The 24038-nt window shown below is 36.6% G+C and overlaps 2 protein-coding genes across 2 annotated transcripts in view; one reads left to right on the top strand and one right to left on the bottom strand.

Annotated features, from left to right (window-relative positions):
- Window positions 1–24038, top strand: part of LOC136268200 (uncharacterized) — a 356730-nt gene that overhangs the window by 51344 nt on the left and 281348 nt on the right. The gene's annotated exons all lie outside the window — the stretch shown is intronic.
- Window positions 1–24038, bottom strand: part of LOC136247349 (uncharacterized) — a 147491-nt gene that overhangs the window by 4679 nt on the left and 118774 nt on the right. The window contains exons 15-27 of the mRNA XM_066038968.1: window positions 23070–23426; window positions 17441–19940; window positions 17111–17375; window positions 16781–17044; window positions 16652–16714; window positions 15644–16501; window positions 15273–15577; window positions 13014–15187; window positions 10125–10184; window positions 6121–6261; window positions 4663–4863; window positions 4457–4600; window positions 4202–4402 (exon numbers count right to left, since the gene is read on the bottom strand). Of these exons, the coding sequence (XP_065895040.1) occupies window positions 4202–4402; window positions 4457–4600; window positions 4663–4863; window positions 6121–6261; window positions 10125–10184; window positions 13014–15187; window positions 15273–15577; window positions 15644–16501; window positions 16652–16714; window positions 16781–17044; window positions 17111–17375; window positions 17441–19940; window positions 23070–23426 (7533 nt within the window). The remainder of the gene's footprint in view (window positions 1–4201; window positions 4403–4456; window positions 4601–4662; window positions 4864–6120; window positions 6262–10124; window positions 10185–13013; window positions 15188–15272; window positions 15578–15643; window positions 16502–16651; window positions 16715–16780; window positions 17045–17110; window positions 17376–17440; window positions 19941–23069; window positions 23427–24038) is intronic.

Here is a 24038-nt window from a genome sequence, read left to right as displayed (position 1 = left end):
ACAGTAATAATATTACACACAGCTGTAATTTGTTACTTATGTAACGTGTTACCCCCAACTTTGATTGTGGTACTGTTAACATGTACAAACAACAAGAAACAGCTGAATTTCTGCTTTGTATTTGCAATGACGGTTTTTCTACAACCGGTAGTACTGGTTATTGTAAGCTGTAATATCGCCCTATTACTATTGTACTGGTATGCCACCCAACATTAATCATGACAATTGATTGACAACATTCTAATAGAACAGCCTTATGCTTCTTTAATCTATGTAGAACAGACATGCAATCACTGTGAAACAAGAGTGGCATGGTGTTGTGTTTGAAATATGTTGCTAAGACATGTGGTGTATGTGCCCAGTACCTCTACAGTAGTGCAAATATTTTTAAAAATGTTATGGCATCTAAACAGTGTTGATAAGGAAACTTAACACCTCAATATTAATTTATTGTTTTGCTGCATGAAGGAAAACAGCCTGATTTTTTAAGATAAAGGGATAGACAAGGTGCAGAGAGCACACACTCATCGAAACCTCAACAGGCTCATCCCACTGGTGAGTTTGTTGTTGTTACCCAATAATATTAGCCATGCATTGCTTCATTTGGCTTCAATGACTGTTGCCAGGCAGGCAGTGAGGAGTGAGGCAAATTTTGGATTTTTTGTAAGAAAAATGCTGTATCAAGTCACCGATAAGTGTTTTCTTGCTTTTAATGCTGTAATTTTCATGTTAGATGGACTAATAATATTCTGTGATTTTTGTCATGTAAGATGTCTCTAGGATGTTTTTTCTTAAGGTGGCATTTTTGATGTCACTCATCATTTTGGGTTGATCCCTAATTATTCAGTACTACCATACTGTTTGATAAATTATAGTAGCTAGCTACTATAGCTAGCTACTATCATATACTGCAAATATTCGACACCAAGTTTGACATTGTGCTTTAATACTTACTGTATTGAAGAATACATAAAACCTTGAGAGGGAAACATTGATGAACTGTATAGAAGTTGTCAAATTTGTTAAAACTTTCCCCATTGAACTTTTGTACTACATGTATAAGGTACACTGTATACTGTAGCATCCTTCTGCATGGATGGGCAAATTGTTGAAAATGCTTAAAGCATAAGACAATATGAGAACGGGCCTGTGAAAACAGGGCATGTGGACACACAATTTTTGCCTACTTTTCCAATGTTACTTTTCTCATAACTTTTGTAGTATTATGTTATGGCAATGCAATTTTCAGCGGTATATAAGCAGTTAGTTGGCTTTATGATGCAAGTTACAGAATGCATATATTCTGTTCCATTATTGAGATGTGGACTGTAACATGATGGGGTGTAGTTTGTGCCCACATGCCCGGTTTTCGCAGGCCTGGTCACATATTATATGTGACCGGATTTGTGAAAAGGGGTCTTCCACACACACATACAATTTACCAACTTTGACAATTCATAACTTCACATTGATAAAAGCTATTGACTTGAAACTTGGTCAGTTGAGAGCACCAGCATAGCTTAATGGGTGGAGAAAGGTTCAATTTTGCATGTTTTTGAGCGGTAAGATATTATGGTGTCCAAGTTGATGGAAATGGATGTGTGTGGTGTGGAAGACCCCTTTCACAAGTCCGGTCACATATTGTAATTACTATAGCTTCAATGGTAATCACACTTGAGTGGAGCCATGATCAATTTTGAAAAGGGGCTCAAGTTCAACATCATTTTTGAACATCGAGCAGTGGTCAAATCTGAATAGTCACTACATCAATTTCAAGAGCTAAGGTAATAAATGCTGGAGCAATTAAACAAGTAAATATAACATGAGAACTTGGCAATTTGGGGCATGTACAGTCTCACCTAAACAAAGGAGGAGAAGAGAGACAAAATAAGCTATCTTGAAGAAAAACAAAAATAATGTGTCCATCACTGTACCTACTTTTTATCAGACAGGTAGTCTGCATTTCACACAATATTTACTAACCCTCACATCAAACAGTAATGGTAGTATTGTTTATATAGGGATCACCCAGAAGTGACGTGAAATTTCTGCTTTAAAAATCAGCTTAAAAACAACTTACATGACAAAAATCACCTGTACGGAATAATATTAGTCCTTCTAATATCAAACATGGCATCTAACACAAGAAAACATTTTCAGGCAGCTGGATATTTTTAAACAATTGCCAAATTCGGTCTGGCTGCCTGTATAATATACCGTATAGAGGCAAACTTTGGTGAGGTTAAACTTTGGTGAAATGCAACCGAAAATCCATTTGGCGAAATAAACTTTGGCAAATTCACTTATCACACCCACCAGATTTTGCTTGTGTTGGGATTTTCCTTTAATATACTGTACGCGATTCGTAATGTGCATGCGCGCATGCAACCTGTTGCGCAATAATTATAATCTACTAAATTTCCAAAACAAGAAATAGCGACTCCATCGTTGAGTCGATGTTAACATGTTTGGGCTTGGTTTACCACTGTGTGCAATTAGGCTTGCGTGGCCAGATCCTTTCCGCGCCAACATTACGACATTCTTTCTGTTGTTGAATAATTGACGAATTTAAACTTAGGAAAATTTTTCAATTCGCCAATTTCGCCAAAGTTTCCCTCTATACGGTACAGTAGCTACCAGCATGACCACAGCCACAAGGCTGGAGGCTAAATGGCACATTGTATGACTTTTTGCCACAATAAGCAGGATGTTTATATACTTTTTGGTAGTCAAAGAGTGTGTCTCCTCTGTTCCTTGTCTTTCCTTTATCTTCAATCACATTGGCCCATATTGAGGTATTAATTTTCCATATCAACACTTTCCTTGAGTAGCATATTTTGATGCCACAGATTATTTGAATCACTTACTGAATGCTACTGTAAATGGTAATGGGTATACAGTAGATTCCTGCACTTCACGACAGGTTTTAGACAATGGCATGCAGTGTTTCCTTTGATGTGTGGAGGTCTCTTATTCACGAAGAAACCTGGTACTAGGTGTCTTACTGCTAAGGACACCTGGCTCGACAAGACAGTTGTTTACAACCACAATGGGACCCACAGGAATGCAATTAGCCTCTTTAGGACAATTAGTATTTAACACATCAGTAAACACCAATGTTAATGATGCCGATTGTGAGAAAGAAATTACACTGAGGTACGCCCGTTATCTGTAGCTAGCTCAGTGGGGATTAAACCATCGTGGTAGCTGGTTAAACAAAAAAGCCATTAATTCAGTTTGTGGCCTTCGCCATATTAAAGCGCGCCCTGTAGACCTAGACAGCCATGCTGGCACTGGCTGTTCACATTCGCTGCCATTCACACACATTTCCAAAGCCCCAAACACACTTTATCAGCTTCACAAACCTTTATTCACACTCCATGGCTTGCGCGGCCTCACATCTTTTGCTCGCTGAAATACCCTAGGTGTTTACGATGGGAACTCTCTTTACTAACCCACTGTTTCTACGCCATTATCTAAAACACTTAGACACTTGTACTAGGTGTCTTCGAGGATTTAAAAACCATCGGTGACGTAAATAATTACCTCGGCTGTGCCTCGGTAATTATTGACATCACCTCAGGTTTTTAAATCCTCGAAGACACCTATTGCGAGTGTCTAACTATTACAAAGACCACACAAAGAGACCATTGTAGTACCTTTGAATATTCTATCTGTTACTTGAACATGATGGTTTAACTCTATTTATAATGACAGCACTAGACCATTGGCACCTCTAAATAGGCTATAGGTTGACTCAAGACACTCTAATACACAGTCACTCTAATAGCACAGTAACACATGTACAGGCTGTATAGATCTATAAGTTAGATGTTATCAATGTAAAAATGAAGATGGATTCAGGCAATAAAAAATATTGAAAGAAGGGATGAATGATGGTAATCATAGCTACAAAACATGGAATTTTGACAAACACACTGTATATTAAGCATCAGAGTGGTTAGCTATCTGCGTCAGCATTCATGTGAATTTCAATATTAGCTAATATACAGTTTTTAACCAGCAAAATCTCTTATTGATGCATCACCAACTTCTAAAAAAAACCTTCAAATATGCAGGTCCTTCATCCAAGAATTGCATGCAAATATGTGCTGAAAGATGGCAACACTAACTTGACCATTTATAATATGAAGTTAGTTAATAAGCTAACTACCGAGGAAAAGAAATGGTTGACACTTACTGTCATCGTCAGTGATGAACTTTGTTGCCTTAGGAATATCACCTAACATTACTGCACTGGACAATGGCACCAGAGTAATATCAAACTGTTCAACATCTTCAACTATGTTATCATCTTTAATGAAATATTGAATAACTGCTGTGGTTTTGGTCCTGGTGAATATTACTTTCTGTTGTTCAAAGGTGTAATCTATGGATTCTCCTATAAATTGTAATGCAATTGTTCAAAGTTATAATGAATGCCCAAAATGCTTACCCTGGGCTGTCACATCAATGCTTTCTAATAGTACTTCATAGAAAGAAAACAGACATGGTTCGATGATGTATACAATTATTTCCTCTGAAAACACATCAGCTTCATTAGTAATATAGGTGGCAAGCTTGAAGCTAACATGTGGTCCTATATACAAAATCAGTTCATGAATTCATTTACAGTATAATTGACTGCAAAATAGGACTTACGATCATCTATAATTGTAACAACTTGTTGACAATTATATGGTACCATAACCCCACTAGGTAATGATGAGTTGTCAATTGTCAGGATAAAGGTTTCAGGTGTGTCGCAGATATCATCGTTATTTATAACAATATGACCGCTGACATTGGTTGAACCACTTGATAATGTTACTATATATGGTCCTGGTAGATAGTCCTCTCCTCCTAGTAAATATAATGTGAACAAAGATAATATGGAAAATCTTTATTGTATTACTTTTACGAAAACAAGTGTTGAGAGTAGTACGGACCATATTTCTAAAGCAAAGGATTATTGCAATTAATTTACTGCCTGCTTCACAATGTTTCCGCAATACAACCTGCAGTATTTATGGCCATGTAGGGATAAAATTGCTACGTAGGTGGAAATAAAGCACTGACTATATGTGGTGATCCATACTAGAATTTAAATTCCGATTGTTCTTATACTTTTGTGGGCTTTGATAATACAGTAGCTGGCCATGGACGACATAGCAATGTTACAGAAAACTACATATCACCATGAGTTATTTTCAAGAAGCCAATGATTATGGTTATTACCACAGTTTAATAGGCACTAGGCCACAAAAGAGATTCATTGAAGCCATACGTGATGATTGGTTATTGTGATTCAGTGCACAAAACCAACAAGCAGTGCTATAATTCAGCTAAGTAAACTGTAGCTTGTCATCACCCAGGAAATAATGTGTCATTGTGCAGTAAAATTTTGTATCATTTAGGTATTGTGTGTGTGTATAGCTACAGTTATAGTACATGTCAAGCGTTATAGGTGTTTGACATGTTTCTTGTATGCAGGGCTCCACTGAAATATGGGTTTCACTGAGTGAATTCCTTGTTGCTGGAATACAATTACAATCACAAACATCATCGGAGATTCTGGCTGTTCCTTATTAATGCCTCTATAGCAAAGTATTGGCATTGGCCAGTTGTTGGCCAATATAGAATGTATTGATAACAGATCAGTTGGTATTGGTGCATCACTACTAAATGAATGAACAAGGTGTGTGCATGGAAGTTGAAGTAATATTGTAGGACTGTGGGTGTCCTGGATGTTCTATGATGCATTAAACAATTCCTATATTATTTCATGAATGTGTTATAGCCATCACGAGTCCAGTGGCACAAGCGCTTCTCAAAACCACATTTATTAAAATAAATATACTGAAACACATAAATGTGACCGAATCTGACAAAACAAGGCTTTCACACAGATCCAGTTTTATGCCTTTGAGGCACCATAACTCAATGTTGGAGTATACTAACAGTCTCACATTTTGACCTGTTATTTCACTACAATATGGAAGAATTATGTGAAAATTTTAGAGCAATAGGTTACTTCATAGTCTTAATTACAGTAAAGTAAGCCTTCTTTTGTCAAATTCGATAATACAATGTAATACTTGTTGATTTATGCATACCAACCTATTGCTGTTCCATTATTAGTGATTACAGTTACATTAATATCCATTGAAAGTGGTGTGCTGATTGTAAGAGTAAAATTGATGATTGCTCCCTCATCTTCAGAAACAATCTGTTCAGGCTCACTAAAGCATAACACTGCAACTACATAGAGATGGATATATTGAAATGCATCAACTTGTCCATAAAAAGATTGTAGAAACACACATACAGTCAGTTTACTGGTGTAATTATACAGCAGGTATAAGATATGGTGTGATCTGGTTTGAGGAAGCTATAATACATCAGAGATTTGGTTTACTTCAATGTAGTCTGTTTACGTATGTAATACCCATGCACCACATTTGAAAGGAAGAAAACTTGTGTAATATATATTACTGCTATCATTATCAGTACTAAGGAATGCAGTAGCAAATAGAAAAGGTACTGAGTATATCAAAACTTGAAGGAAATTCAAGGAATAAATTTCTGATTAACCTTATTGCAAAACCCAATTTTATGTAATTGTATTTTCCTTGACTGCCCTTCAATTTCAGCCAAAGATGACATGTGCTGGACAGCTCAAACCATGCTTGGCAGCAAAAATAATATAATAAATGGGTGTGTACATGCGATGTGGAACAAAATAGTCTTGAATTTCAATTGCAACCAAAAGTAATAATTCCAGAATGCAGCTGTGGATAATAATGTACTTAAAGTGATGGATAATACCAAAAAACAGATCCTTATCTTGGCTAGTACTATTGATTTATAGCCTCTGCATGTTTGGATGCTTACAGAGCAAGTAATACCTATGGTGATAAGATGTATATATACAAGTGAAAGACAAAATTAGGAATTTTAAACTAGGAGTAGGGGCAATGTAGTACTCCAATAAAAGTACTAAAACAAGCTGGCTGGATCGGAGTAGTACGTAATGTCCAACTACTGTAGAACAATAAGAAGTGAATATCCCTACTGTGCTGTTGAGATTGTATAATTGATGCACACAGTAGGGATATTCACTTCTTATTGTTCTACAGTAGTTGTAGTACTCCGATCCAGCCAGCTTGTTTTAGTACTTTTTATTGGAGTACTACTTCTAGTTTAAAATTCCTAATTTTTTTCTTTCACTTGTTCGTGAACTTTTTTTGCAAGTAATAGATGACCACTAACAGGTTCAGTAAAGCAAGTTAAAGAGTGGGGGTTTAATGAAATTCACAAGTCGTTCTCAGTAATAGAATTATTGGACTGTTTGCAGGCCCCGTTGCCGACTGTTCTATTACTGTAGAGTATCTAGATATCGTCTAGCAATCATTGCCCAATGAAAGTGCCAACTCCCCTTCCCTCATTTCCACCACCCATGCACCACTAACACCCTCTCATATTAATTCAACAAACTTGAAGTATTGGTGGTCACAGCACTAAAGTCATCTAGAAATGCATGCAGTCACAGATTTTGTATTTATAACAGCACATAGCTACACAATCGCTAAACTACATTCACTTACACATGAATAGGTTCTAGGGCCATTCTTCACGGCAGCTGACAAGTTCGGCCCTGATACATGTATTATTCCCGTATTCCAATATGTTGGTGCGATAATACTTTTGTAGTATGTGTGTGGGCGTGCAATCCGCGGATGGAAGCCCTAGCTACTGTCGGCAGAGAACACCTTGATGGTAAAGAAGGATAAAAGGTAAGACAATAGCGCACACATTTGCTATCAGTATGCCAATAGCGTGTTCTTAAGTCAATTCTAAACAGTTTCGTGAAAGAATTAGGGCCCTAGCTGAAACCAATTTTCTGCTACACTCGAATGAAGGCAATAGCAGGCAGGCAGGCAGTAGAAAATTCCGTTTGATAATTTTTTTAAATTTCTGTACCAACTCGATGAAAGTGTTACGGGTTGATCTGAAGGCACTTTTGGGCTTGGTTTTACCCCACCAATACTGCTATGTCATTATGAGAGAACATTAAGGCTGGTTTTTGGGTGATTTTAGATCACGGGCCATGCCCACACCTTACTATACAGTACGTATGATATATGTGACTGAATTTTGGAAAATCACCCATATGGTCGCATTTGACACCTAAAATATTTAATGGTCAAATAACAAGCTTTAATATACAAATCTACTTGTTAATGGTAGTAAGCCATATGTAAATACTCTGTTATGGAAAAAAATGATTGCACCTAGTGGCCCTTTTAGTTACAGAATCGAATCAAAAAAGATGACTAATTGTAATTTTAGTGGTATCAGAATACCTGCACAGATCTTACTAAGAATTACTAACTCTGTATGCTGCCAAATATGTCCAAGCCACTGTATAAATGAATAATAGTATTTACACTGTAAATTTGGGAGTATGAAGTATACTTACTGGTATGCCTACTGTGGTCACTTAGTATAATGTCATACTTCAGATATACGTACGTGCACTATGCTAAATGACCACAGCAGGTATGCCATCAGTTTACTTCTAAACTTACAGTGTGCAAAAGTTTACCAACTCCATGTAATCATACAACTATTTAGATGTCCAAATTAGGACTCTAAAATTAAGTGTGTTAATAGGAAGGAATCCAAGCAATGATAAGGTATGAACAAGATAATATATCTCTGTGAAAACATAAAAATACTTGGTTTTTTTCAGATTTTCCCAGGAGCTATGATACAACATACAATGCCTTCCTTGTTTTACTAATTTTATCACTCAGATCTACTGTATACTTCAAAATTATTTTCAAATTAATATGTGACTGGGCCTGCGAAAACAGGGCATGTGGGTACACAATTTTTGCCTACTTTTTCAATGTTTTGTTACTCATACCATTATGCTATGGCAGCACAATTTTTAGCTCGTTATAAGCATTTAATTGGCATCATGATGCAAGGTACAGAATGCAAATATTCAGTTTCAGTATGGAGATATGGACTGTAACATGGCGGGATGTAGTTTGAGCCCACATGCCCGGTTTTCGCAGGCCCGGTCACATATGCTGATAGTTTGTTTGGTGTTTGCTATGGCTAAGTTATGATAAACACATGTAATTGCTCTATTAGAACACTGAAATAGTGGACATGACAAGGTGTGGATGCTTATCAGAGTATCTCGCGTGGGCCTCAGCCAACTGGACTAAAAGGAAGTTGTCTTTTTGTGCCTTGAAGTACAGTTAGATACATGTTCCTTGATTGTCACTATTCCAGCCAGATTGTATTTATAAAGTGATTAATTGATTATTATCCAGCCTGATGTTACAACCAGGCGTGGTACCTATTAGAATACTCATAGGCGTACAGGATACTGTTAATGCAGTGCAATGTAATATTTATGCGGTAACTAAAAACTTATAACCTGCACAATGGGGCAGGTACTAATGTTAGTTGCACTACAGCACCACATGGAACCAAAGTATCAAATAAATAATTCCATAATTTAAACGTTACTCTACATACTAGCCAGATGTAAAGGAGGGAGTGTAGCTATTTCTAGGTAAGCTTATTGGCCTTAGAGTGTATGTGAAGATGTGGAAGTGGTATGCTTATAACAGCCATCATAGAAGAACAAAGTACTTATAAAGTTGTGACATACTTCACCTACTGTATGTTCATAAGCTGTTTATCACTTTGCTCATGTAAGGGGTGACTTCATGAAGACTGTGAAGAAGAGGATATTGCAGACAAGAGTAATGACAATTACTACCCCCTTGTGAAATGTATTGGTATCCCATCTGTACATACATAAATCTTGAATGTTCTGTTAACATTTTCTTTGTACCTTATTGTAAAATAATATGCTGTGGCACCTCACCTATTATGTAAGTAATAAGAGTGTTGAACTACACATTTGGCAATGAAAAATAAGCCCAAAAGTCCTATTACCCCATTCAAATGACTTCATGATTTGTATTGATTGGTGGGTGATTATATAAATTGCGGTGGGTATATAAAAGCAATCACTTGTCCAATCATTGGTTTCTTATCTTTTTACTTGGCCAAGGTTTACAGTACAATTGCTATACCTGGTGATGGTGATGGAGTCATCATAGTGCTGGTAGCAGGTAGTAATGAGGTTGTAGGTACTAAAGGAGATAAAATAATATTTGCATTAAGAATCAATTCAGTATCTAAGTATGTACATAAACCTAACGTATAGCATAACTTAACTGAGCTTTCTACAGGGTGATTTTTAACTTGGCTGAACTTTCACTTGTAACTTCACCAGCTGAACTTTCTACGTACAGGGTGATTTTTAACTTGGCTGAACTTTCTACAGGATGGACTTGTAACTTAACTGAACTTCTACAACGGGTGATTTTTAACTTGGCTGAACTTTCTTCTTGGTGATTTTAAACTTAATTGAACTTTCTGCAGGATGGACTTATAACTTTACTGAACTCTATACAGGATGATTTTTAACCTGGCTGAACTTTCTACATGGTGATTTTAAACGTAACTGAACTTTCTACTGGATGGACTTGTAACTTAACTGAATGTTCTACAGCGTGATTTTAACTTAGCTGAACTTTCTACAGGGTGATCTTTAACTTAACTGAACTTTCTACAGGGTTATTTTTAACTTAACTGAAATTTCAACGGGGTGATTTTTAACTTGGCTGAACTCTCTACAGGGTGATTGGATTGTACATGGGCTTTCTGCAGGGTGACTTCTTTGCAGCTGAACTGTTTATTAAGCATAACTAAATGCTTTAATATTTCTTAGCTGACTGCTCTATTAGGGTGACTGCACTATTAGAGTATCTTGATCTCGCACTTTCTACACGAAGTTGGTTTTCGTATTATAACTCACTGAGTTTAAATCTGATTCTTCTAACCTACTGCATGGCCTTTCTAACATGATTAATCCATGTACACACCGATTTCCAGCTCATTCCTCTTACTGGTTTGTCTTGTAGGCGTGGCAGGTAATCGTTTTTCATTTAGCATATCTCAATCGCGTATTTGTTACACACCTTGGTATTTGTGCTGTATCTTCATGGTCTTTAGCTTGAATTCTTTCAACCACAAAAGGTTTGAGGTTCCATAGTTAACCTATGCACGTAGTGATTTTCAGCTTCTTCCGGTAAGTGGTTTACCTTGTGGGCGTGACAATATAATCGTGTTATTTTTCGTGAATAATCGTGAATAACTTTGCCTCTGTTTATCGTAATCTAACCAATTCTGGTACCAAGATGCGCCCTTGTAACTTGCTTCTGTGTTCCAAATATGAAGGCAATCGGATAACATGTGTGCGTTTTATGACCGATTTTGTAAGTGTGCAAAAAGAGTAAGAAAAATAAGAAAAAACCCCGAAGAAAAATGAAGCAATTTTTGAAGGCTCATATCTTGGAAACGCCTGGTGCGATTGACTTTACATTTGGTATGTGGACTACTGAAGGTAGAGGGCACTTTCATAACTAAATTTGTATGGTTTCATGAAGGCATCACGGAGCTACAGATTCGTGACAATCGCATTATTGTTCTTCCTTTCAAATACCCACTGGTGTGGCGTGCCAGCTTCTAGGGCCGCACGACACACCTTGATAGTGACTGTACCTATGAAAACAGGGCTGTGGGCACACGATTTTTGCCAACTTTTCCAAAGTTTCGTTATTCATAACTTTTTGTAGCATTAAGCTATGGCATTCAACTCGATGCAAGTTACAGAATGCAAATATTTTGTTCCAATACTGAGATATGGACTGTAACATGACGTGGTGTAGTTTGTGCCCACACATCCTGTTTTTACAGGCCCAGTCACAATTATTATCTAGGGTGCACATCTGATGGGTAGCGGGCATAAGTAGAATAACAAAAGTGACACATTGGTTTGTCTATTGTCGAATCCTAACAGTGCCCTGAATTAACTAATAATAAATAAACTAGTGTCCATTTGGTTCTACTTGGGGTACTTAAAGATAATGAGTTACTCTTTAGAATTCCTATGGATATAGTTACATGAAAATAACAAGGAGAAAACATCCTGACCACCTGGTAGACTCCTGTAAGCGTTCGAGCGTAAATCGGATGGCTGTAGGTTCGAGGCTACCTAGGTCCAGTCATGGATTTTTTCTCCTTTCTCCAACTTTTCAAACACACCTTATGTAGCTAAAGTCTTTGAGCAGGCTGTAGGACCAGGTGTCCTACAGACCTTCAGCACTTGTGCTGTAAAGCATTAATAAATAAAAAGGTCACCTTACTCCTTCCTTTTCATTTAGAAAATTCTTGTAGACAAAGTCTGCTTTCAAAGGAGGCTTTTATGTGTGAGTTTTCATAAAATTCCTTAGTAATCCTTACCAGGAACCACTATTGTTGGTCACGCGATATCATGAAATCTAATTAATTACATATGCCATAATTAGATACAATGCTTTACTACAGCTGAAGCTCTTGAGTCTTGCATGAAAATCCTGAAACTCTTTTAAGGATACTTACTTTTACAGCAAATAGTCTATGTATATATATATATGTACTGTATAAATATGCTATATATAGAAAAGAAAAGATGTGCAGGTCTTATTTGCTATATCTAGCTATTGTTATATATATTTCCTTTGTTAGCTGTGAGTCTCATAGCTTTTTCATCGTTGTACTATGCTGGTCTTTGTACCCTGTGTTATGTATATGTGACTCGGTCTGCGAAAAGGGGTCTTATAGCCTTTTCGATTGCACATATATGGTAATCCATAACTTAACTTGTGAATATGGTACAAGCCTACAATTTGGTCAATGCACACTCCTAACATAGCACTAGCTGTGGATGTAATTACATAGTGATAGCTGTTGCAGATCAGGAGGTATGTTTATCCAAATGTGGATAAAATGAAAGGCTATAAGACCCCTTTTGCAGACCGGGTCACATATAGTTTGATTCTTTGACACAACTACTTACAATGAAATAAGCAGCTTACCTATAGAACCAGACTTTGGTGATGTTGACATTAAGGATGACATTGGTGATGAAGATATTGAGAATGTCTCTGAGGATGAAATTGGTCTTGAAGACTTTGATGATATCATTGAGGATGTCATCATTGATGATGATGTTGTTGGTGACATAGTTAATGACATTGATGAAGACGTTGAGGATGTCATCATTGATGACAATGTTGTTGTTGACATAGTTGATGACATTGACGATGAAGAAATCATTGATGAAGACATTGAGGATGTCTTTGGTGGTGAAGACATTGAGGATGACATTGATGATGAAGACAATGAGGATGTAATCATGAATGACAGTGTAGTTGATGACATTAGTGATGACTTGGATGATGACCTGGATGATAACATTGATGATGACATTGAGGATGTCATTGGTGATGAAGACATTGAGGATGGCATTGATGTTGATGGTGATGAAGACATTGAGGATGTAGTCATTGATGATGATGTGGTTGGTGACATTGATGATGACTTTTTGGATGACATTGAGGTTGTCATCATTGATGATGATGTGGTGCGTGACATAGTTGATGTTGACCTTTTGGATGACATTGAGCTTGTCATCATTGATGATGCAGTGGTTGGTGACATAGTTGATGATCTTTTGGATGACATTGATGATGATGTGGTTGGTGACATAGTTGATGACATTGATGATGACCTTTTAGATGACATTGAAGTTGTCATCATTGATGATGTTGTTGGTGACATAGTTGATGTTGACCTTTTGGATGACATTGATGATGTGGTTGGTGATGTAGTTGATGGCAATGATGATGACATTGAGCTTGTCATCATTGATGATGATGTGGTTGATGACATAGTTAATGTTGACCTTTTGGATGACATTGAGCTTGTCATCACTGATGATGATGTGGTTGGCGACATAGTTGATGTTGACCTATTGGATGACATTGAGCTTGTAATCATTGATGATGATGTGGTTGGTGACATAGTTGATGTTGACCTTTTGGATGACAATGAGGTTGTCATCATTGATGATGATGTGGTTGGTGACATAGTTAATGTTGACCTTTTGGATGACATTGAGGTTGTCATCATTGATGATGATGTGGTTGGTGATAAAGTTGATGTTGACCTTTTGGATGACATTGAGCTTGTCATCATTGATGATGATGCGGTTGGTGACATAGTTGATGACATTGATGATGACCTTTTGGATGACATTGAAGTTGTCATCATTGATGATGTGGTTGGTGACATAGTTGATGTTGACCTTTTAGATGACATTGATGATGTGGTTGGTGATGTAGTTGCTGGCAATGATGATGACATTGAGCTTGTCATCATTGATGATGATGTGGTTGGTGGCATAGTTGATGTTGACCTTTTGGATGACATTGAGTTTGTCATCATTGATGATGATGTGGTTGATGACATAGTTGATGTTGACCTTTTGGATGACAATGAGCTTGTCATCATTGATGATGATGTGGTTGGTGACATAGTTGATGTTGACCTTTTGGATGACATTGAGGTTGTCATCATTGATGATGATGTGGTTGGTGACATAGTTAATGTTGACCCTTTGGATGACATTGAGTTTGTCATCATTGATGATGATGTGGTTGATGACATAGTTGATGTTGACCTTTTGGATGACTTTGAGGTTGTCATCATTGATGATGATGTGGTTGGTGACATAGTTGATGATGACCTTTTGGATGACATTGAGGTTGTCATCATTGATGATGATGTGGTTGGTGATATAGTTGATGATGACCTTTTGGATGACATTGAGGTTGTCATCATTGATGATGATGTGGTTGATGACATAGTTGATGTTGACCTATTGGATGACATTGAGTTTGTCATCATTGATGATGATGTGGTTGGTGACATAGTTGATGTTGACCTTTTTGATGACATTGAGGTTGTCATCATTGATGATGATGTGGTTGGTGATATAGTTGATGATGACCTTTTGGATGACATTGAGCTTGTCATCATTGATGATGATGTGGTTGGTGACATAGTTGATGTTGACCCTTTGGATGACATTGAGCTTGTCATCATTGATGATGATGTGGTTGGTGACATAGTTGATGTTGACCTTTTGGATGACATTGAGCTTGTCATCATTGATGATGATGTGGTTGGTGACATAGTTGATGTTGACCTTTTGGATGACATTGAGTTTGTGATCATTGATGATGATGTGGTTGGTGACATAGTTGATGTTGACCCTTTGGATGACATTGAGCTTGTCATCATTGATGATGATGTGGTTGGTGACATAGTTGATGTTAACCTTTTGGATGACATTGAGCTTGTCATCATTGATGATGATGTGGTTGATGACATAGTTGATGATGACCTTTTGGATGACATTGAGCTTGTCATCATTGATGATGATGTGGTTGGTGACATAGTTGATGTTGACCCTTTGGATGACATTGAGCTTGTCATCATTGATGATGATGTGGTTGGTGACATAGTTGGTGTTGACCCTTTGGATGACATTGAGGTTGTCATCATTGATGATGATGTGGTTGATGACATAGTTGACCTATTGGATGACATTGAGTTTGTCATCATTGATGATGATGTGGTTGGTGACATAGTTGATGTTGACCTTTTTGATGACATTGAGGTTGTCATCATTGATGATGATGTGGTTGGTGATATAGTTGATGATGACCTTTTGGATGACATTGAGCTTGTCATCATTGATGATGATGTGATTGGTGACATAGTTGATGTTGACCCTTTGGATGACATTGAGCTTGTCATCATTGATGATGATGTGGTTGGTGACATAGTTGATGTTGACCTTTTGGATGACATTGAGCTTGTCATCATTGATGATGATGTGGTTGGTGACATAGTTGATGTTGACCTTTTGGATGACATTGAGTTTGTGATCATTGATGATGATGTGGTTGGTGACATAGTTGATGTTGACCCTTTGGATGACATTGAGCTTGTCATCATTGATGATGATGTGGTTGGTGACATAGTTGATGTTGACCCTTTGGATGACATTGAGCTTGTCATCATTGATGATGATGTGGTTGGTGACATAGTTGGTGTTGACCCTTTGGATGACATTGAGGTTGTCATCATTGATGATGATGTGGTTGGTGACATAGTTGATGTTGACCCTTTGGATGACATTGAGCTTGTCATCATTGATGATGATGTGGTTGGTGACATAGTTGATGTTGACCTTTTGGATGACATTGAGCTTGTCATCATTGATGATGATGTGGTTGGTGACATGGTTGATGATGACCTTATGGATGACATTGAGGTTGCCATCATTGATGATGATGTGGTTGGTGATATAGTTGATGATGACCTTATGGATGACATTGAGGTTGCCATCATTGATGATGATGCGGTTGGTGACATAGTTGATGTTGAACCTTTGGATGACATTGAGCTTGTCATCATTGATGATGATGTGGTTGGTGACATAGTTGATGTTGACCTTTTGGATGACATTGAGCTTGTCATCATTGATGATGATGTGGTTGGTGACATGGTTGATGACATTGATGATAACCTTTTGGATGACATTGAGCTTGTCATCATTGATGATGATGTGGTTGGTGACATGGTTGATGACATTGATGATGACCTTTTGGATGACATTGATGATGTCATCATTGATGATGTAGTTGGTGACATAGTTGATGTTGACCTATTGGATGACATTGAGTTTGTCATCATTGATGATGATGTGGTTGGTGACATAGTTAATGTTGACCTTTTGGATGACATTGAGGTTGTCATCATTGATGATGATGTGGTTGGTGACATAGTTAATGTTGACCCTTTGGATGACATTGAGTTTGTCATCATTGATGATGATGTGGTTGATGACATAGTTGATGTTGACCTTTTGGATGACATTGAGGTTGTCATCATTGATGATGATGTGGTTGGTGACATAGTTGATGATGACCTTTTGGATGACATTGAGGTTGTCATCATTGATGATGATGTGGTTGATGACATAGTTGATGTTGACCTTTTGGATGACATTGAGTTTGTCATCATTGATGATGATGTGGTTGGTGACATAGTTGATGTTGACCTTTTGGATGACATTGAGCTTGTCATCATTGATGATGATGTGGTTGGTGACATAGTTGATGTTGACCCTTTGGATGACATTGAGGTTGTCATCATTGATGATGATGTGGTTGGTGACATAGTTGATGTTGACCTTTTGGATGACATTGAGCTTGTCATCATTGATGATGATGTGGTTGGTGACATAGTTGATGTTGACCCTTTGGATGACATTGAGGTTGTCATCATTGATGATGATGTGGTTGGTGACATAGTTGATGTTGACCCTTTAGATGACATTGAGGTTGTCATCATTGATGATGATGTGGTTGGTGACATAGTTGATGTTGACCCTTTGGATGACATTGAGCTTGTCATCATTGATGATGATGTGGTTGGTGACATAGTTGATGTTGACCTTTTGGATGACATTGAGCTTGTCATCATTGATGATGATGTGGTTGGTGACATGGTTGATGACATTGCTGATGACCTTTTGGATGACATTGAGCTTGTCATCATTGATGATGATGTGGTTGGTGACATGGTTGATGACATTGATGATGATGTGGTTGGTGACATGGTTGATGACATTGATGATGACCTTTTGGATGACATTGATGATGTCATCATTGATGATGATGTGGTTGGTGACATTGTTGATGTAGACCTTTTGGATGACATTGATGATGTCATCATTGATGATGATGTGGTTTGTGATGTAGTTGATGACGACCTTTTGGATGATATTGACGTAGTCATCATTGATGATGATGTGGTTGGTGACATTGATGATGACCTTTTGGATGACATTGAAGTTGTCATCATTGATGATGATGTGGTGTGTGACATAGTTGATGTAGACCTTTTGGATGACATTGACGATGTGGTTGGTGACATAGTTGATGTTGACATTGATGATGATGTGGTTGGTGACATAGTTGATGTTGACATTGATGATGATGTGGTTGGTGACATAGTTGATGACATTGATGATGACCTTTTGGATGACATTGAACTTGTCATCATTGATGATGATGTGGTTGGTGACATAGTTGATGTTGACCTTTTGGATGACATTGAGCTTGTCATCATTGATGATGTGGTTGGTGACATAGTTGATGTTGACCTTTTGGATGACATTGAGCTTGTCATCATTGATAATGATGTGGTTGGTGACATGTTTGATGACATTGATGATGACCTTTTGGATGACATTGATGATGTCATGATTGATGATGTAGTTGGTGACATAGTAGATGTTGACCTTTTGGATGACATTGATGATGTCATCATTGATGATGATGTGGTTTGTGATGTAGTTGATGACGTCCTTTTGGATGACATTGACGTAGTCATCATTGATGATGATGTGGTGTGTGACATAGTTGATGTTGACATTTTGGATGACATTGATGATGTCATCATTGATGATGATGTGGTTTGTGATGTAGTTGATGACGACCTTTTGGATGACATTGACGTAGTCATCATTGATGATGATGTGGTTGGTGACATTGATGATGACCTTTTGGATGACATTGAAGTTGTCATCATTGATGATGATGTGGTGTGTGACATAGTTGATGTTGACCTTTTGGATGACATTGACGATGTGGTTGGTGACATAGTTGATATTGACATTGATGATGATGTGGTTGGTGACATAGTTGATTTTGACATTGATGATGATGTGGTTGGTGACATAGTTGATGACATTGATGATGACCTTTTGGATGACATTGAACTTGTCATCATTGATGATGATGTGGTTGGTGACATAGTTGATGTTGACATTTTGGATGACATTGATGATGTCATCATTGATGATGATGTGGTTTGTGATGTAGTTGATGACGACCTTTTGGATGACATTGACGTAGTCATCATTGATGATGATGTGGTTGGTGACATTGATGATGACCTTTTGGATGACATTGAAGTTGTCATCATTGATGATGATGTGGTGTGTGACATAGTTGATGTAGACCTTTTGGATGACATTGACGATGTGGTTGGTGACATAGTTGATATTGACATTGATGATGATGTGGTTGGTGACATAGTTGATGTTGACATTGATGATGATGTGGTTGGTGACATAGTTGATGACATTGATGATGACCTTTTGGATGACATTGAACTTGTCATCATTGATGATGATGTGGTTGGTGACATAGTTGATGTTGACATTTTGGATGACATTGATGATGTCATCATTGATGATGATGTGGTTGGTGACATAGTTGATGTTGACCGTTTGGATGACATAGAGCTTGTCATCATTGATGAGGATGTGGTTGGTGACATGGTTGATGACATTGATGATGACCTTTTGGATGACATTGATGATGTCATCATTGATGATGATGTGGTTGGTGACATAGTTGATGACATTGATGATGACCTTTTGGATGACATTGAAGTTGTCATCATTGATGATGATGTGGTTGGTGACATAGTTGATGTTGACCTTTTGGATGACATTGATGATGTCATCATTGATGATGATGTGGTTTGTGATGTAGTTGATGACATTGAGGATGATCTAGATCTTTTTGAAGACGATGTAGATGATGAAGTACTGGTTGATGTAGTTGATGATGATGATGAATCATCATCGTCATCATCATCATCATCATCGCTACTATTACCACCACCACCACCACCGCCACCACCGCCGCCACCACCACCGCCGCCACCACCACCAATGCCGCCGCCACCACCACCTCCATCATGTGATGATTTGCTGGGTGTTGGTGTTTGTATATGTGATGTGAAAGTTGGAAGTGCTGATATTGGTACTATTGGTGGCAGTTGTATTGTTACTGATGGTGATACTGCTGAAGATACTACATAGAAACAAAACACAAGATGATATTGTGGTTAGTGATGGAGTCAAGAAAGTACATGATACATTTTTGGCTACTACACTAAGCTATCAAAATGTAGAGTCAATTTTGCAACAGTGTAACCACATGATTAATTTATAGCTAATTTTACAACATTTTGCAAGGGATCATTAATGAACTAAAATGTCATTATTATTTTCAAAAAGCACTTTACCAATAATACTGCACTGTGTGTGGAAAACACAGCACTGAACATAAAATACAGAAGAGTTGGTCCATTTTACTGCATATTATAATAGTTAAATCTAAAATTTCATGGCCAATACAGGGGTGGATTTAGGGGGGGGGGGGGGGTTTCTGAGGTTTCTGGAAACCCCCTTTTGAATTGGGCTTATTCCAGAAGAGCAAGTTACTCAGCCATTATACATTGATACTTATTCTTCCTTACCCAGAAAGTAGATATATCATTGCTGATATATATATATATATATACACACAATTACACTATAATATCAAATGCATGTCCTTGCTCAACAAGCGCCGCTAGAAACAATTATCAAAACTGAAGAGTCTTCTGTGGAAACCCCCTTCTGAAAACCCTAGATCCACCCCTGCCATACTAAACATTCTGTAAAAAGTTATGAGTTGTCAAAGTGTGAAAAAGTAGGTAATATAATTTTATGTGCCCTATTTTGTTGCAAGCCCAGTCAAATTCTTGAAGACTATATACTGCTAGCTATAATACTTGTAGTATCATTTGTGATATAGTACAACCGGGCATAAACCTCCAAACTTATTTTACTTCCTCGCCTACGCATTTATTTCTATATGCCACTAGATACATTCTATAATGTTTTTATCCTTTCATGTGTTACTTTGCTCATTAGTATTTCATAATGTTTTGTTTTTTTGTGGTTATACATATTTGCAGTGTCTCAGAGCGTACTTTTATAAATTGTGGTTTTCAACAAATTTCACAGAAAAATCCATAATCTGACTTTACAATGTCATAAAACAAAAACTAAAAAGAAATTTACAAAACCCCAGCTACAAGTTTTAGGCATGTCTATCTCCTTTCAGAAAATAATGAGTATATGTAAAAATTTTGAAGTATGTGAAACTAGATACATTTTTTCGAAACCCTATGAAAATCACAAAAATCACCATAACTTACTTTTAAAACATTTTTTTACAAATCTGGTACTACGAATTGTCGGGCTTGATGAGACCTTTCATCTACTAGAAAATTATTGAAAAACTCAAAAGTATATAAAACTAGATATGAAAAAACCAAAAACCATACCCTGTAAATATACCATTTTTGAGATAATTGTGGTTGTTTCCATTGTAACCTAGCTGTGTACAGATATGTACAGATACATGAGTATAACCATGTGCAAAAAAACAGAATTAAGATGTATGGTGTATGTCTCAAGTTATAACCAGAAACATGAAATTTAACTTTTTTTTGGAAGTACATGCCCGGTTGCACCATTACCAACTATTTAATACTTAAAAACGAAAGACTGCTCTATTAGAAAGTTTTAAAATGGCTTTGGCATAAATCACAAATAGTGGTACTGAAAGCTAATTGATGTGTGCAGACAGCTTTATTAATCAACCAGTAGCTTATCTAACTAATGAAATCCATACAAGTGCAAATTATATTCATATGGTAATAAGTGTAGTTTAGTCTGGACTATGTTGCCACTATTATCTTAAATAAGATTCATAGTTGCAATGAATTCATTGGTCCATACAGTACTGCTAATAATACTCTAAACGTCAAAGCCTACAATTATTCTTTGAAGGGTTGCTGTGCGCTGTAACAAAAATAAATCTAAAAACAGGTGACTGCTTTATTAGAGTAACTCAAAATAATTGTGTTCATATCACCAGTAGTTATATACTTGCAATCACTTTATTTGCTTTGATGTATTGAGTGGTTAGATGGCTGTTTACCTAGCTAATGAAATCTCTTCAATTGTGAACTATATTCACACCGCTACTGGCGATACGTCTGACACGTTTGACTTCTATAATGTGATTCATTAAAAAAGGAAGTTTATTAGTCCCTATGGTGTATATAGCACTATGCTAAGCATTTATGCTTAAAAGTATTCTTGAAATGCTCTGTATAGTACCAAAATCCATTATGACTGTATTCACCAACTCTAATAGAGCATTCACCAAATTCGCAAAATTGTTATGTTATGCTATATAACTTTGGAAAAGCACCCATAAAGGCATGAATGAAATACTTAGAGAATTAAACATCGAGTGAGTGGCTATTGCAAGCAGAGCATAGTTTCAAGAACTTCCTTGTAATTTAATATATTGAGAGTGGCTGAATGCCATTAACAAGTAGATTTGCACAATAAAGCTTGTTATGTGATCATTAATATTTTAGGTGTAAAATCTGCCAATATGAGTGATTTCCAAAATTTGGTCACATTTCCTTTAGTCTCTATCTACAGTACCATATCCACTGTGTCCAAATAGAGACTTGTGTGTGTTTAACCTTGCGTAGACACTTGTTTCTTTGTTTTTTCAGTGATCACTATTCCCATGTTTTACTTTTTAACATTATTCTTACACTAGTTCATTATGTGTTTCTATAGCATAATTTTGTGATAGCTATGCAAGTCATGAATATAATCAAATAAGTATACGAAACATTCAGAATTTAATATACACAATGTAGTCCTCAAATAAAAATTACCAAAACAAGATGGATACAGGAGTAGCTATAATGTCCAATTACTGTTAAAATAAGTTTCAAAATTAATATCCATACTCTGCATTTCAAACTATAGTACTTCTTATTGGTGTGCAGTAATTGGACAACACATGCTAGCTACTCTTGAATTCAGCTTGTTTTAGTATTTTTAGTATTGTGGTAGTAAATTGTCTATTTTAAAATTCCCACAATATTCTTATACCAGTACGTACTTTACTGTACATGTAGTATAATAAACTTGACACTCAATACTCATTCAATACTACAGTGTAGGTTTTCACTGCTACATAGCTACAAACAAGTTTTCATTGACTTATAGGATGTTGTTTGTGAATTTATTATAAATTATTCATGTGTGTATGGATAAATAAGATTAAAAAATCACTTACGCCTTTCATACAGAATTACATCCACTGAATATGTATAGTTGCTTCCAGAGCAGTTAAATACTTTAGCTGCCAGTTTAAACTGATGCTTTGTTATATTATCATCAGTATTCAAGAGCTCATTAAGTGTGACAGACCATGTATATGCAGCGTTAGGTAGTGTAGGATTGGAAACATACACTGATCTCTTTCCATTAAAGAAGAAATTTGGTGGCTGTGGCTCACTAAAGAAGATTTCTAGTTCATCACAAATATCAGTAATCAGTGATATTACAAATGCAACAGTTCCAACAGGTGAATGAACATCAATGTCAAATTCATATTGCGTAGCATTGAAGATTACGGGATAGAATGCAGGAACTGTAAAATATAAAAAAACAGCTTGATGATGGATTACATCTTGAAAAAGCCAATGTCTACTTGATGCTAAACAATCAAATACAGTATTAATGTCTGCTCAAAATTAGTATTTAGCAATGAACTTTTGTTGATTACTTAGTGTTTTTGTTGTTTTCTGTTTTGCTTTGCCTATCATGTTTTCTTGTGTAAGTTTTTGGTTAAAATTCCTAGAATTTTGCCGAGTTAATTTAATGCAGATACTCCCATTTCAATTTGGATCGCTTTTTAGCAATAGCTTTTTAGCAGTAGAGTACATGACAAAGGTGTACACCAACATCTTCAATATGTCTTGTATGTCCCATGTCTACTTTTCAAATCACCATTAATGAACTAACAAAAAAGAAAGCCTAGTTAGAAAAACGTAGTGTCGTTTCTTTTACACGGCACAAAAATGCTTTGCTCATGTAGACACAGATACAGTAGAAAATAGATGTTAGAGAGATGATTACTATATCATTAGATACAGATAGATTTATACTATAGACATTATGTAGTTAGGCTATTTTATTATTAATTGTGCATACTTTGGTTCTTAATATTGAAGACAAAATTATTTGGTTTTCTGAATCAGAC

This window comes from Dysidea avara, chromosome 1 (genome assembly GCF_963678975.1).
Source record: "Dysidea avara chromosome 1, odDysAvar1.4, whole genome shotgun sequence".
Taxonomy (NCBI): Eukaryota; Metazoa; Porifera; class Demospongiae; order Dictyoceratida; family Dysideidae; genus Dysidea; species Dysidea avara.
Note: the sequence above shows the minus strand (reverse complement) of the source record. Positions and strands in the feature narration are given on the sequence as shown.